Genomic DNA, 16,897 nt, shown 5'->3' with positions numbered 1-16,897 from the left:
TTCCAACCTCAGTGATTCTGTGATTCTATGATTCTAATGTAAGGCTATAAATGAGTTCTTAATCCAAAATTAGAAAAATAATTATAAGTAGTGATACAAGAAGCATCTGTTTATAGTCTTTTTGTAACTGTATATAGTACATACCTTTCTCTGTCTCTTATTAAAAGATGTATAAGACTAGAAAGACAGATTGAGACTTAAGTAACAAGTAAAACCATGTTTTTAGGACTGTTCTACAGAAGATGCAAGTTGGTTTCTAAGACGGAAGTTACCCATGACACCAAGCTCTTCTGCTTAATGTTGCCTAAGAGCACACATCTTTATGTTCCCACTGGACAACATGTTTACCTCAAACAAATCATTGCAGGTAAGAAAAATTGAGAATGTAGCCATGGATATAGTAACATAAATCCCTTTTCATAGTCTTGGGAGAATGCCAAGTCCATCGCCACTAACTCCCTGGTTGTAGTTAGAATGTCTCTGCTTCCAGGATCACAATCAGTGCTTAATAATGAACTGACTGGATTAATATTGCTGGAAAGCTAATTATTGAGGTGGCTGGCATTTACTGTTGACCTTATCGGCTCTTCTTTCAACTCTCCCTTTAAAACATTCTCTCTACTGAAGTAGTGCTGTTAATCTTTGAAAGGGGTGAAGCTCATTGTGTATGTGTTATGTATGATTAGTCAGTTCCTTTTAGTTTGCAGCTTTCTTGGCATGTGGAGGGTAATGTTGCAATTTTGCTTTTTTTTTTTTCCCTTCTTCTGAGGGATTTATAGCAGTCATGGTAACACTACTTTGCACTCCAGTTGCATGATAGTAATGATAACATGAGGTTGTGAGAGGAATGCATCTTGAAAAGCATTGTTTAAGCACTATTCTTCAAAATTTTATAAAAGCAAACTTAAAAAAATAAAATGGGAGGTCAAAGAAATATCCGTTTTATTTTTTTAAGGGTACTTTTTAAAATTTGCATATTCATCGTTATGCTGGTCACTGTACTTGCATTGCACTATGCATAGTAGAGAGATTTCTCAGAAGAATTTTTAAATATCCTTTACTTGCAAACTGTTTTGTCCTTCTCCTCCTGCTCCTCCCTACTGAATTCTTTGCTGGTGTCCAACTCTTGCAATCTTTTTTTCTATCATTATACAAAAGCTTTTTGAAATTATAGTGGAAGAAAATATCATGCAGTATTAAAAATCTGCTATTTCAGTTTAGAAAAAATCAAGCCGTGGTACTTGAAATTAAATGCAAATGTTTAGATTTTCATGTTCTTTGGGGATGACTGTAGCTCTTTTCTTCCAGTGTTTTGAATTGCTAAGTAGTGTAGAAATAACATACTGTACAGTGGCCTGAAGATTCCTAGTTGGAAGTGGAAGGCTACTGTAATAAGAACTGGTGCAGTGGAAAGTAACATACTTGCATAAAAGCATGTGATGGTGTTATTTTTATGGGATATGCAGATTATTTGTTTACTGTTTATTTTGGTATTTGTTTGCAGTAAATTTGCTGGTTGTAGAGCACTTCTCATATTATTTCAGCTACCTTTTTTTCTTCTATCTAGGGACAGAAGTAGTAAAACCATACACACCCGTATTGCCTTTTTTGCCACTGGATTTCAAAGAACCATCTCGCCATGATGGTGCACATATATATTTAATGATTAAAATTTATTCCTGTGGTCTGTTCACACAGGCACTTGACCACCTACAAGTTGGTAAGTATACGTTGGGTTTTTTTGTGTTTGGTTTTGCAGCGATTGCTTTATCTTTTCAGATTCACTGTCTGGGTATTGTGATGTTCTTATTGTTTACCTATTTATACATCGTGACATACTTACAACTTTTTTTTTAAACCTTATTCTCCATGCGCTAAATGTACAGGCTTATCCTCACTGTAACTAGGAGTTGTCCATTATGTAAAGCTCTCCTGACTGGTCTTCCAAATGTGTTCATTTTTAACTGTTCAGATATGTCAACTGTATCACACATTATAGTAGATCACTTTGATTGTATATACTCTTAGAACAACTTTTTGTACTTTCGAATAAAGAAAGATAGGTCTATTTTATTAGACTGAAGATGCACTTCCTCTTCTGTTTCAGATACAGAGGTAGATTTTTAACACTGACTTCTCAAATGTTTGTGTACTCATGTACTGTAAAATCTCTCAAGACAAGACATTTTAATTGAACATCTGTTCTTTTAACAAGAATGATCCTTGTGTGAAATGTATAGTACCTTTCTGAAAGGAACTGTAATACGACCAGGATGAAGGCAATATGAAAGGGCTTTTAAAAAATCAGAATACTAATTAGCTTGTTTTCATCTCATTAACATTTATCATTCTTTTTTTTTTTTTTTTTTAATAAAGGAGACTATATTTCTGTCAGCAATCCTGAAGGTAACTTCAAGAAGTCACAGGTTCAAACTTCAGAAGATCTCTTTTTATTGGCAGCAGGCACAGGCTTCACACCAATGGTTAAATTGCTGAATTTTGCTCTGACTGAAGTTAGTTGCCTCCGGTATGTATGCCTCTTATGATTTAATCCCAAGCTAGAGTAATCCATAGGAAGGATGAAACGTAATGGGCAAGCCTCAGTGTTAATAAAACAATTAACAAAATAAAATGGTATGAAAGCATTTTTCTTCAACTTATGCCAAAAGCTGGCATGCTTTAGGAAAGAGTCTGTCTGAGTCTTAGGGAACTTACCCATATTTGGTTATTGGCTACCATCAACAAAATGGACTGATTTGCACTTTGGATTTTAGTTGTGATACAAATGAGCTCACCAAGTAGAAAATCTGAGGGGCTTTTTTTTAATTTGTTTTATTTGGTTTTTTTTTCCTTAAACTAGCTTTGCATCTGAGTGCCTTTTTTTAGTATTGAAATATTTCAATGTAGATACTGGTTTTTGGACTGAGGAGGTTTACAACTGTTCAGTTATGGCTTCTCTTTAATCTATTAGAATAGCTAGCATACTTTTATATCGTTTTCACCTGCTAAGCAACAGTAACACATTTTTACCAGATGAGTTCCAGTTTTCACAAAAGTGCAGCTTATGTAAGCATATGTTCAAATGCCTAAAAAGGTGTGTATTGCATATGCATTCTGTATTCCACTTGTAAAATCTACAGAAGGAAGCATTACGTGTTCTTGGTCAAGTGAACAGATTGTTTTGGCCCCTTATGTCCTTCAGAACCCCAGAACTAGTACTTCTGCTTGTATTGTATACTCTAAGAGAGTATACAATAGCTCAACTTTAAAAGGAAATGCAGAGTTACTGTAGGGGCATACTTTGATAGAGGTGAGGTGTGCTTGCATTGCTTTTAGCAAAAATCTTCCTCTAGAATCACATCTTGCAGAATTTCTTAGCAGATTACATTTTTATTAATGTGAACTATTGTAATTTGGGAGAGTATAAAAATGAAAAATACACCTGAACTGTATATTTTCTTTAAAGCTGTTGCAGAGGACAGTTCAACAGACTTGCTACTGTTTTCCTGTACCTTTGAATTTGGACTTTTGTAATGGAGATTAATTTCTAATACTGAGTTTTATTCAATATAAGCACAGGATGTTTTGCTTCATTATGTTTTGATGAAGCACATTTTGAAACAACATAGATTAATTGGACACTAGTCTTAATAGTAAAGTTAAAAAGGATGACATGTACTGCAGAAATCTGTTTCTAGAAAAAAAAATCTAAACCCAGACATTATTCTTGTATTGTTTATTGTTCAGCAATTACATATAATCCTATTTTGTGAGCAGAGAGACTGTGTACTGTTTGGCTCTTCCAAAGTGTCCTGTATTGTCAGTAGCGAATCACAAGCGGCTGGCTGGCTTTGTGAATCCAAAAGATAAATCTATCATCTGACAAAATGCTTGGGAAGCACTACTAAGTGAATTTGGAATAATTTTTTTTTTTTTTTCTTCTTGAGGGGAAAACTAGTATGTCAGGTAAAGGTAGCTGTGATAATATATGAAAGCAAAACTAAGGAGAGATGCAAATCTTGGCATTTTGTCCATAACGGGAATAAACAGAGTAGTAACACGTGTGAAAGACTACTACTGCACAGATAGTGCTTGTATCTACTCTGTCTTTGAAAGATGACCAGAGTGGCTTATTTTAACTCTCTTCAGCACAATTTCTTATGGGGACTCAATGCTCACAGTTAGCTTAGGATGCAGCAACATCTGTTTCCTACTAGTCGAAGTAAATGAATTTTTCCTTCTTGCCGTGGAGGCTTGTTAGGTGCTGGAATGACTTGATCTGGTACAGGTTCTGTTTATATGCAGACACTTAAAGCTTCGTTTTTCTGACTGCTCTAGGCAACTTAGTTTCTTGGCCTTATATTTGCTCTTAACCCTCACTTTCTCCTTTGGGAAAATATTAAAAGAGTGTCTTTAATATATATGTGTGTGTATGTATTTATATATACTATTTATATACATGAGATTATATGTATATATAAACAATATAAATATAATTTACATAAAATTCTCTTACTGTGAAAAGTAACGATTGCTGTAAACTTGGATTGCACACGCTAGAACACAAATTGCAGAAAGTTGAGGAAGGATCTGAATAATGACCGACTTGTCACCTGAGGGTTGCAGAAGCCGCTTCTGTCTGTAGTGCTGGACAAGTGCTGCTCAACCTCTGGGGCTGCACTGCGAATGTTGGAGAATCCGCAGCTTCCATAGGTGGTGGTTGCTGTGGTCTAATGGGCTTGGATCATTGGATTTCCATTCTTACTGTCTAGCCAAAGTCTCCCTGTTATCTTTTAAGTCTGTTATTTCTTGCTTGCGGTAAATGTGGAAAACTATTTGTTCTCTTCCCATCCACAGCATCCTTTTGTGCATGAAGTCATAATGGTCTTCCTTCAGTCTTGTTTCTTCTCTTACAGGCCAAGTTGTATTTGGCCAAAGTATTAATTTAAAAAGAATATCGGTCCTCTGTGCTGTTTTTTCCTTTTTAAGGTGAGATTTTTACTGGTGGTGTATAACTGCAATCAAATGGATAACGTTTCTTAAAGAAGACTGAGGCATAAAGGCACTAAACACTAGGTAGAGGGCTAACGCTCTTAAGTGAGTATAGGATGCTTGCACGCTATTCTTAATTCTCCTTGATAGTTGCATCTTGCTTTGTCTCCAGCTTTTCATTCCTGAACTACCACTCTGTTCTCATACTCATTTTTAATATAGTGTTCCACTTTCATCATCACTTTTCTGGTTTTGAAGGTTACCAAAAAAGATTTTGTAACTCTTTCTACCTCCTCTTCTTCCTCTGTGTTAAAATCACCTAAGGATCTCTTTAACTTCTCTCCCTATGCAGCTTTCCATAAGACCTTGCATACCAGTTTTTGAGTTTATTAAAACCTGCATCCCTTGTAGTAGTTACCAGTATGTCAGATTCTCCCTATTTCCTTCCAAAGAGCTGATTAAGTTTCTCATTTGTTATTTAAAGTTCTGTCATTATTCTCTCAACCAGCTCTTCTGTACTGGTGGGGATCAGATCTAAATCTCCACCCCTTCCTTTTAGCTGTTTTCTCCCTCATTTCTAGCAAAACTGTTACCAGTTCATTTCAAGTTTTGAGGTTTTCTGTTCTCTTTATAGTGCTGAGTACTGAGCAGTACTGCAGCAGATCTATTCATCTACACTGGGGAGTATCAGTAAGGGTGTATTCTCCAAATAACCAATTTATACCTTTTTGCCCAATGAACAAAATGCATGGCTTTCCTATGCACTTTTTATTGACTTTTTTCCCTACCTGAGTAACATTTGATGCTGTGGTGCACCATGCCAGCTTTGACAGCACTACATTCCTGCAGTGAGCTTTATTTTCCATGTTTTCAGGGAAGTGGGCCCTGGGGAGCATGTAAGGAACCTAGGTTTTTGGCACATGCTTCTGAATAAGTTGATTTTAGTATTTAAAGATGCAACATAGCTGATTTGGGGCTGTTTTGTTGTATACCAGGCAAGTTTTCCAAAGCATGTATGTTGTAACTTATTTTGAGTTGTAATGCATTTAGAACTACTTCCTCTCAGTAACACTACTGATGCATATTATATACAATGGTCATACCTCAGTTTTATATTTTGGCAGCAGAAAATGAATGTCCTTCTCATAAGTAGAAGATGATCTCCTATCTTTGGCATCTGATGTAGCTTTTAAGAGATTTCCTGGTATCTTAAAGTGCTACCAAACTGCAAAAGGGGAAAAGGTTAGATGTCAAGCTGGGAGAATATAGGCTTTTAAATTGCAGTTGAAGAACAGCTGGAGATCATGAACTCTCCACAGAAGCCCTAGCATATGTAATGCACATGCGTGAAAGATGGCTCTCTTGCAAGGTACAGAGGATGAGGTGACGGGAATTAATAGTTTCAGCGCAACGTCTAGTGCTAGTCTCTTAGAAGCAAGGTCAGCCACATGTAAAAGGGACACTGGATAGTGGAGTGCATTGTTACGGAACTGGAATTGTAGGACTATGTGGTATGCAGGACTAGCAGGCTTATCTCAGCCTCAGTGGTGGCCCTGCCAGGTACCCATGTGGTTCTGCATGCATTTCTGTACCAGATACCCTGGTGCTCCAGCTTCCTGCAAGTACGGCACTGAACTTACTGCTTCTGGCACCATAGCAACATGCTCTCTCTGCTCAGAGCTGTGCCCTAGTGGAAAAAACAACAGTAACTTAAAGCCCTGTGGGGTGCAGTTCAGGAACTGCTTGCATTTAACAACAGATCATCTGTCTTATATCAGTTGTCCCCAGGGTATTAGTGTGTCATTAGCAATAAAGGAGAAGTTAGGTTTATGTGGCTTCATCAAATGGTAAATTCTGTTTTGTGAAGTCAGTCTTTGTGTTTTATGTCCACTGTAGCATAGTGACCTTAATGACAGAGCATTTATTTTTTATGTGAACTATCTGGCAAATATAATGCTTGTAAACAGTAGCTTTCCATGTGAATAGATTTTATAAATCAACAAATAAAGTAGGAATAAGATAATCTGGTACAGAGCTGTAGTTTGCTCTTCAAGTTATGAGTTAATTTTCTCTTACTCCTATGTGTCCAGATTCCATCTTTATTAAATTAATATTGACATAACCTTCTTGAAATTTCAGTTTCACCTCTACAAGCTGGTGTATATAATATTACAAAGGGGTACAGAGTTCATATACCAGCTATTAATTGAAGTAGTAGTGCTCAAACAATATTGAGAAACCACTAGATAAAACTTGACAAAGCTATACTGTGTTCTCAGTCAGGTCTTAGTAACTTCAAGAGACTTTATTTTTCTTAGGACAGCAGTTCCTGAACTAGAGGTTGCAGACAGGGTTGTGACATTTAGAAGAGAGGTCACAAGTTCAACAGACTTTCAGGTACAGCAAGAAAGATACTATATTGGGTTAGTGGCAAAAAGATTTGAGGATTGCAGAGTTGCAAAACAAACAAACAAAATGTAAGTAAAAGGCTTCTGTGTAATGCAGTAAGTTCTGATTCTTTTAACACATGTTTCAAGTACAGAAACAATCTGCAGTTACTTCTTTTTTTTTTTTTTAAGGACAGTGAAGCTGGTCTTCTTCAACAAAACAGAAGATGACATACTTTGGAGAAACCAGCTAGAGCAATTAGCTCTTAAAGATGAAAGGTATTTAAAAGTCTTGTGGAGAACAACTTGTACAATCCCAGTATATAGAAGAAAAAGTCTTGGGGCTTAGAATAAGTGTACAGCTTTTGCACAAAGACAGATCCCAATTCTGGAAACTCTTAGCTAAGAATTTAATGAGACCCAGGGAGTGGAAGGAGATGTGCTTGTATCGGTCACAGATGCATAGCAGCAGGCTATGTCATTATGTTCTGTAGGTCCCATACGAAGCCAGGGATTTGGTATGACAGTGTTTAATAGATGTTTATTGGAGACAATATGTTAGATGAGATGATAGATAAAACTGAGAAGCTTTCTGAAGGTGAAGAAAATTAGCCTTAGCAATAGAAAATACGGATATGCAAAGAGAAGCAAAGAAGTGATAGACAAGGATAGTGTACCCTTGGAACATTCTGAATTTACAGAGAGTCTTGAAAAGTCTCTTTGGTGTCACTTAGTTGAGAAAATGATTATGTAGAAATTCAATGTTTATCTAGAAATTTAAAGTTTAAATTAGGCCTGTTACTTTCATTTTTACTTACTAATTGTTGCTTTTTTTTCCCTCAGTTGCCATGTAATTATGGATTAAAATGCACTAGTGCATATGTAATGTTAACTTAATTTAGCAGGCAGTAGTTCTGTCAGGAGACATAGGAATATCAGATTGCCTTTTAATTTCAGTACCCTTGTTTTTATCACTAGATAAATTGTCACTGCCTAGATTTTACATGATAGAAGTACGTTTTGTTTATGCTTACTTAATTCTTACTTGAACAAATAAATTTCACCTGTTCCTTCACAACATTGAAGTGAAAAATCAATATTATTTCATAACCTGGTGATGTCTGGCACATTCAAAGCTTCATAGTTAAACATTGTGCGAATTTACAGTAAAAACCCTTTCTCCCTTTCACTAGGAGCCTCAGATACACAAGTGCTTGTTTTTTACTCAATAACTACGCTGTTAGTGGGTTTTTTAAACCAGTTATAGTGTTTTCTCATTAATGAAATTGTACTGACATTTTCACAAGTTTGGCTAAGCATTCTTATTTCACTACTTGTGTATTGTGCTACACCAACATTTGTGTAAGTGAATAATGGAATAATAAAATCTGTGCGCTAGTATCTTAATTGGTACCAGCTGTTTTTCTTTGTAAGGTGAACTATACAGCTAAAATTTTTAAGATTGAAAGATTGGGTTAAATAATTAAATGCACAACACTGGAGGTGATTTAATTGACTTGATTGGTAGGAACAGCTAAATATCTGTGAGATCTGGTATTGTGCCAGTGGGAGCTGAGCAGAACAAGAAAGTAATCATAGGAAACAAAATCTGCATTTTGTGTGGCAGATTTCTAATCAGAGGCAATATTTCTGAAATACTCTTCTGCTTACCAGGTTTGAGGTTCAGTTCATTCTTTCACAACCAACAAAGGACTGGGTGGGTAAACAGGGGAAGATTTCTTCATCTCTTCTCTCTGAGTTTGTGAAAAGAAGCAGAAAAGACTCCAAAGTGCTTATCTGCATCTGTGGTCCAACACCTTTTACCGAACAAGGAGTACAGTGAGTATTTCAAATGATGAACTAGAGAATGAGGAATTTTAAAAAATTTGATCACCTAACTAGCTATAGTGTTTCTGACTTGGTAGTCTTTCAAAAATTGCCTTCCATTTTCTCCTTTGTAAGAAAAGTTTTTAAATTTTTTAAAAAACTAATTTTAAAAACCTACTTGGCATCATACTTTAGGAGTATATTTAGTGTGTAGATAATTAAATATCAGCAATATGTAAATTTCATGAGCTCTAGTAAGTTGTCCAAAACTTTCTAAGAGCATCTCTTTAACAATGACCTTTTTTCCCCAAGGTTTTAAATGCTGCTTTTAATTTGATGTTCATAGAAAAGTTGTTATAATAAGAAATAAGCTTTCTGTGTTGGTGTTAGCTTGACAAATTAAGTTATTAAAAGTAAAATTCAAAGCACATGTTCTATCACAAGCACTTCTCTCGATTTTTAATGATGGACTTATTCATGTCTGTACCTAATACTTTGCTGATTTTATATGCCATATATTTAAAGATGAAAGGCCCTCTAACTTTCTCTTGCCCAGCTTCAAAATATTGAAGCAATATGGACATAGCTTGCATTTCTGCAGCCCTACTGAAGTCAGGTGCATGGAGGGTGGAATTGGCCAATAATTATATTAGCTCTTGAGAAATCTGAGATACTTTCAATAGATATCTGTATTTATTTTTAGAAATTCTTTCAGTATCCTATAAGATAATGTGGTACATATGAGCTCCTGGGCATGAAATGTTTTCTATATGTATTCACAAAGATAAACTTCATTGTGCCTGTCTGAATAAACACAAGATAGTGGTGCTGAAGTTATGCTTCAGCTGTGTCTGTGGTGGGTTTTGGTTCCAAATATTAGTATTACACATTTGACTTTTTACTTTCAGGTATCTGAAGAATCTTGGATATTCCCAGGAAGAGATACACACTTTTACTGCATAAAATCATATGAAGATATCAATGTTGTTTGTATAATTCAATCTTATTTATTTACTTTCATGAATTTAATTAAGCGAGAAGCAATTTTCTAAGACTTGAAATTTCACTCTTGGTACCAAACTGTTTCTTGGAAGAAATATATCTTTGAAAAAATTTTATACTATGTTTTATCTTGTTTTTGTAAACATTTTTGCTAATCCAGGGTATTAATTTATTGTAGAGGCAAGCAAAAAGGTATAGTGTACATTATGTAAGATATTTCATGTTGTTGGTTCATGAGAATTCTTAAATTTATGACAGCACTGATTTAAGTTTTGACTTGAAAAGCTTATTATTTCGTACTGTAAAAAGTCTTAAGAGCGATACTGTCTGAAATTAAATATTGCACTGTAACTCAGGTAACCGGTCGTTGAAAAACGCTCTTTTTCATCTGAAATCTCTATTTGACTTGCAAGTGATCCAGATACATTTTTGGTTTTGTAAACAAAGAATAGAAGTACCTTTGGTAAAATATAAAAATTTACATCAAATAATAAAAAAATAATAATTTTACATTACTTTATGCATTTTTGTAAATTTTTCGTATTTTCAGGTTTGCACAAGCTTAGGACACCAGCTGAGAACTCAGAACAGAGGCACAGTCTTGGTCTCCCACAAAACTTTCTGTGTGACCTCGCTGGTATCAGGCATCCCTTGTCATGAGCCATTCTGAGGGTAAAAACATGACAGCTTATGGCCTGCAAATACCAGGGTAAGGACCACAGAAGTACCTAAAAATATTTGACAGGTTGCCGTGGTATTAAATGAGGTTATTTGAATCAGTGGGGTTTTTTTCTCCATTACTAAAAGTATGTTATCATGAGGCAGTAATCTGCTGTCTAATAATAGTTCAGAGAAAAAAGCAGCAAAGCAGCTACCCCCCTTCTAGATGTTGTCAATAATATTTATAGGCATTGTTTCGTATGACATCTAGTACTGTTTGCATCCTCCTGTTGTGTTGAATGGGTATTTCTTCCTCCTAAGAAGCCAGACTTGCAGTTGTGGCATTAATACTTCAGCGTTCATGAAAAATGTTTTAATAATACCCTCTAAAAAGGTTAAATTGCTATCTGACAGTGACTGGCTATGCTAAGCTGAGCTGTCATCTCTTCAGTGCCTTCTCATTTATTAGACTTGATGTTAGAAAAGGATCTGGTTGTCAGTCATTGCCCATGGGTCACAAGTTATTTCAGCAGGGACAGTGGTAGTATCATCATTTTGTCATCTAGAAGGATCTAAATGTTTTCAGTTATAATTTTGCAATGCATTCTTTGTGGAGATTTGTACTACAAAGCTCTGAACAGGTTTCTCTTCCGCTGAGCAGAAATATCAGTGCTACGCTGGAAAAACAAAGCACTCAATTTCATCATTTTTTCTGTCACAAACACAAGATTACTGTGGTGACTTAAAAAATTACATTTTGGTGTTAATGACTAAACCGTACATCTTCCATAGGATACTGAGGAATTTCTCATGTTCCCGTCACCCAAGATCTGATGGGATGGTCTCCTGTGTAAAAGAATTACATTAACTGCCTCCCTCTCAGGCTTTTTGGTTTTATCAGGTTACTTTGCCAATATCCTGCCCTTTGTGCTTTGATTGTCCGAATCTGCCTTTATCCAGAAGGACAAAAGAAAGTTTTGGATAAGTAGCTCTTGTGACACAGTACCTCAATGACTTTATCCTTTGCCTTAGGACATAGGCCATGCTTGTCAATAGATGATGACTTCTCGAAAGCTTCGTGCAGTCCAGGTGGTGATCATGGATATGGAACCACTTCAGAGTAGGTCTAGAAGCTCCTGCAGTTAGTGTGCATCTCCTTTGGTTTCTGAAAGTTTGTTTCCAGTCTGGTTACTAGTGATAATTGTTGTTTACAGTTGCAGCTTGAAGGAAGTTGTGCTCTTGGAGATTTTAGAACTGTCATCCTGAAGCAAGGAAGACCCTGACACGATTGGTTATGTTCAGTGTCATAAGGCATGTGGATCTTAAATGCCTTAAATATGAAGCAAGGAAAGCAAACAAATTGGTAGCTGCCCTTGCAAGTCCAACAAGACATTGAGTGCAGAGGTGTTCTGCTGCAGTGGTTCTTCCAGGTCAAATCTTCATGGGGTTGGAGTAAACTTCCTGGATCTTGGGCTGCGTCTGTCCACAGGGAAAAGAGGAGTCTATTTCCAGGGCTTGTTGACCTTATATTTTTCCTGGAAATATTAATACTCAATCAAAACTGAGTAATACTGAGATGATGATGTTACTGAGGAGCAAAAGGAGACTGTGACATGCAAAAGAGACATCCTTGGAAGTTTCAATATGCAAATGTGTTACCTTTGAAAACTTTTGAATGGTTGCTGTTGGTAGTTAGTTCGTGATTCATTCATTGTCAGGCACTCTCAAGCACTGAATTCAGAAGTGTTTCTGTTCATAATAAAAACGGAATATCTAAATCTGGTCTAGTAAAGGGGAAAGTCCTGCACGAGATCATCCGTGAATCACATCAAGTTATCATTTGGACTAATGTGCTATGGGGATCCCATTGCACTGGGGGAGAGAAGAAGGCTGATGATCCTACAAAGTGCAACATCTGATGATCTTAAGGGTCTTTTCCAACCTAAACAGTTCTATGTTGAGCATTAAATAGTGAGCGAGTGTTTCTGCTTTCTTTTGGGATGACTGAATAGACTTGTCAAATTGTCCGTTTTAAGTAATACAGAACTAGGATTCTTATGCAGAGCTTCATTACTTCGGTATTTTGACTGTCACAAATTATAATCAATTAGTGAGGGTAACTTAATTTACTCTTCTTTTTTTTGTTGTTGTTGAAGTGGGGTTTTTTAATGTATCTGCACTGCAATTGTGTTGTGGTGGCATCTAGTTCTCAACAAGTGCTTCAGGTTACTTGGCAACTTCTGGTAGTTGTATTCTGTGGTTGGTTGTTACAGAGGAAGAGATCAATACTTAAATATCTTCTGGAAGTTAAGAAAATACATATATACATACACACATCTCCAATATTTCTAACTGGTGTTTCTCTAGCTAGATTGTCAGCCTACAGTGTAAGTTTTTAAGAATTTGCACATCTCTGAGGATGCAACATGTTAATTTCCCGAAAAATGGGGGTTTTTTGTCCTGTGCTGGTACAACTTTCAGTTCTTTAGCATTACTTCAGTGACTTGCCTTGTTGAAATTGAATGGCTCTTCCCATAAGCTTTCAGTTGGTTAAAACGACTTTTACAGTAAGTTTGTGCTCAGCGAAATGATACAATAACCAGCTTCTGTTGAAGCTGGCCTGCAGATTCAGAGCTACCGGATGGGAAAAGGAGAGAGGGAATAGGCTCTCATGTGTTGTGCAGAAATTGACCAGAAAAGAGCTATGTTTTCCTAGGAAATAAGACTAAAAGTGGAAGATGACATCAGAAGAATATTCTCCTATTACCTGGTTAATGTCAGATAAACACTGTTTTGAATTGATGCTCTGTGCCATCTCTGGATGGTATTTCACCAAGAAACAAACCGTTTTTAGTTTTCTGAAAGGAAATTTGAAACATTTATCAAAAGGCACTGGCTTAATTACTGTGTTGTCAGGGTCAAACAGGGAATTTGTATGGAAAATCATTTATGGGGAAGAAGGGACAGCTGTAGTCTTATAGCTTTTAGTTTGGAACATATTCTTGAATAAACTCTTAATGTAATTTTTTATGTTTACAGCTGTAGATACATATTTTGTGTAATAAAAATAGTAGCTTGAAGAAGTAAATACTTGAGTACAGTATATTAATAAGTCTGCCAAGATTCTATTCATAAAATATTTAAGTTTGTCCACACATAAGAAACATGAAAAATACAATAGTTAATACAATGTTTATATTGCATTTTGTTGTTGAAGACGTACAGATTGAAATCCCAATTATACATTGTAATCCATTACTAAGACTGTTTTATAGCTAGCTGCTGCATGCTGCTGATAATGAAAAGGGATGATAAATTGTAACAATTATTTGCCAGTTGTATTTTTAAAAACTCAGCTTTTTGGGTTTTGTTGTCTTTAGTAAATGTGAGGAAGACAATTGCTTATAGGAAAATCCAATTTGCAGATTTATCGGTTCTAGTTCTGGAATACTTACATATTCAAAGATTGATTAAAACAAGGTCAGAGGAGCCAATGCGAAGTGGCGTAGTTGATCAGTTCTCTGCTGCTGCTCAAGACGTTTATATGTTCATTAAGAGAGAATTGTTTATAGAAAAGCATGCTTAATAAAACCACCCAGTAAATATAAGGAATTTGACAAATGCAATCATTCAGTAGGTCTTCATTAACCAAAAAACCATTCTATTGTTTTGTTTGCACAGTGTTTATTATTTCACTGCATCAGTCGTTCTGACTCTTCTGGAGGAGATTCATTACATAGTAAGGTGGAAAAATTTGCTCTATTGTCTCCTCTGCATTTTTTTTTTCTTAGGAGCGAAATTGATTTTTGGGAGCCACAGAAACCTCCATGCAGGTGTATCTTTTATCATACTAGTCCTTAGCTGCTTTTCTAGAAAAATTCCTGCATTACAAAACTGTGCAACACCCACCTTATTTTAAAAGATGGTCATAAATGTTATGCCTCCTAACATCAGTGGCTCACGCTACATGCAGTTGAAATAAACATTTTCTCCTCCTCCCTCACAAGAAGGTACATCATCAATATCTTGGAAATACATCTTCTGCCTTTTACATCAGACTGCTGCATCCTGATTTTGCAGTTTTAAAAACTAACCAGCCAAAACCAAACCAAAACATAAACCCATCACACGGATTTGTGGAAGTTACACCCACAAAATCTGCACATTAAATCACAATTTGAATGGCAATTTTCAGAAACAAACTGTTTTTTATGAACTCCCTAGCTCATAAAATGCTGTTGGGGGAGACTGACGCATTTCCCCTCTCTCATTCTTCTCTTGCAGATAGGTCTGTAACATGGCTCTTTGAGCTGCATGGTTTGCAAAAAGGAGAATAGTCCCCAAATGTTTCTACTCCACCTACAGTCTTCATTGCTCTGACCTTGTCAAGGATGATATCCCTACAGTGGTCCCTTCTAGACCACTTCAGGAGGACCTCTTTAAGCATGGCATTCCACATTTCCAGTTGGGAAAATACCTATTTAAGCATCTTTTTGCAATGATTGAAATCCAGATCACATCCAAGTATGTAGCTGAGAGCAGTCATAATTTGACATCTGTAGTGGAGGGACGCTCATTTCCAAGTTCTGAAGTTCCAAAGTGGACTTTCTGGTGAGATGAGCAGAGTTGCTTGTTTCCCCCAAGATAGGCTCTCAAAACTTCAAGCACTTTGAGGATTTTTAAGATGCAATTTAGGATGAATTGTTGTACTTCTAAAAGCCTCTGATTTCCTTTGAAGTTTTTTTTTTTTAATAGATCTTTATAATTTTTTCCTTTTGAATAGGTCTGTTATTACTCATAACTTGCTTTGAACAAGTAGCTTAGCAACAAATGGCCATCTGACATTATTTCAACTTTCTAATCTAGATATACTGTTTGTTAAAAGTGGCTGAAGTGTAACTTTAAGTTTTACTTATATTGTTCTAATACGTGAAAGACTTGAGCAGATTATAGATTTTATAATAACGTCCTGAAGTGATGGACATCAGGCTGAACATCTAAAATCAAGGATAATTTATATTAACAAGTGAAAATGTTTTTTTGAAGGCAGTGATGCTCCTGGTCTGCCTGTTTGCATTAGGGAGTGTCACAGCCTTATGTGGCTGTTAAAATGGAGCTGCTGACAGTCTGGTTTTTCTCTTGTAATTCACCTTTATTGCTGGTGATGTGATCAAACTGGCACACTCCTGCAACTGTTCTGCGTTCCTGTGTGAGCTGGTGTTTATAAGGCATATTGCAAAACGGCTTCTGTGACTTATAAAACATGCCAGAGAAATAAAGTACTTCAGATCTTCAGATGAATGCTTCCAGCACAGTTCTTGAATAGGATTCTGCGGAAACTTTGGCTGGAGGAGCCTGCTGGAGACGTGATGCAGTCTCTGCCCTCCGGGACTTGCAGCTGGATGCAGTCCTGAGCACCCTGGTCTGCACTAGAGACTTCCTGAGGTTGCTTCACACCCAAATTATCGTTTGATTCTATGAGTGTGTGCACAAACTTACTTTTTCAGGGTAACAATTCCTGTTAATCCATAGTTCGGTTTCATGCAGATTCTGTTGTTAGAGAGTATAACCCACCCATCATGTTCTGAAGACCACATACCTCCTCTGTTTATCATAATTTTTCACATCTGTATTCAATTAACCTGTTGTTTTGCAACAAGGATGACAGCAGCAGTTGCTGATTGTTTCCTTGAAGCACACAGCCATTGGAGTGTTGTAGCCATATGTGTGTTTTTGTAAATAAGTAACAAGCAACTTTGCCTATGGTATTGGATTACTGGACAAAATTTGTAAATTTGGATACTTGAGTATTTTCTCCATAACATCCCTTTACTTATGCTATGGTAGCTAGTCTACTTAGGTGTCCTGGTTCCGGCTGGGACAGAGTTAACTTTCTTCCCAGTAGCTTGAGGGGTGTGCTGTGTTTTGGGTTTGGTGTGAAAGGAGCATTGATGGAGACTAACAGTAGACTATCATGGCCTGAACAAAGTCATGCCGCCACTGCAGAAACTGCTGAAGGAGAAGGTGAG

General features: G+C 36.4%; 1 protein-coding gene across 1 annotated transcript; it reads left to right on the top strand.

Moving 5' to 3' along the window:
• Positions 1–226: 226 nt before the first annotated feature.
• Positions 227–10,718, top strand: LOC104077058 (cytochrome b5 reductase 4; the record flags this gene model as incomplete). Its single annotated transcript, XM_009578154.1, has 6 exons — positions 227–367; positions 1,568–1,720; positions 2,377–2,527; positions 7,572–7,658; positions 9,054–9,218; positions 10,115–10,718. Coding segments are annotated over 6 exons (752 nt in total), but the record flags the coding sequence as incomplete, so codon positions are not given.
• Between the last annotated feature and the right edge of the window lie 6,179 nt (positions 10,719–16,897).

The sequence above is a fragment of the Fulmarus glacialis genome, unplaced genomic scaffold (genome assembly GCF_000690835.1).
Source record: "Fulmarus glacialis isolate BGI_N327 unplaced genomic scaffold, ASM69083v1 scaffold48535, whole genome shotgun sequence".
Taxonomy (NCBI): domain Eukaryota; kingdom Metazoa; phylum Chordata; class Aves; order Procellariiformes; family Procellariidae; genus Fulmarus; species Fulmarus glacialis.
The sequence above is the reverse complement of the archived record's forward strand: the minus strand, read 5'-3'. Positions and strand labels throughout refer to the sequence as shown.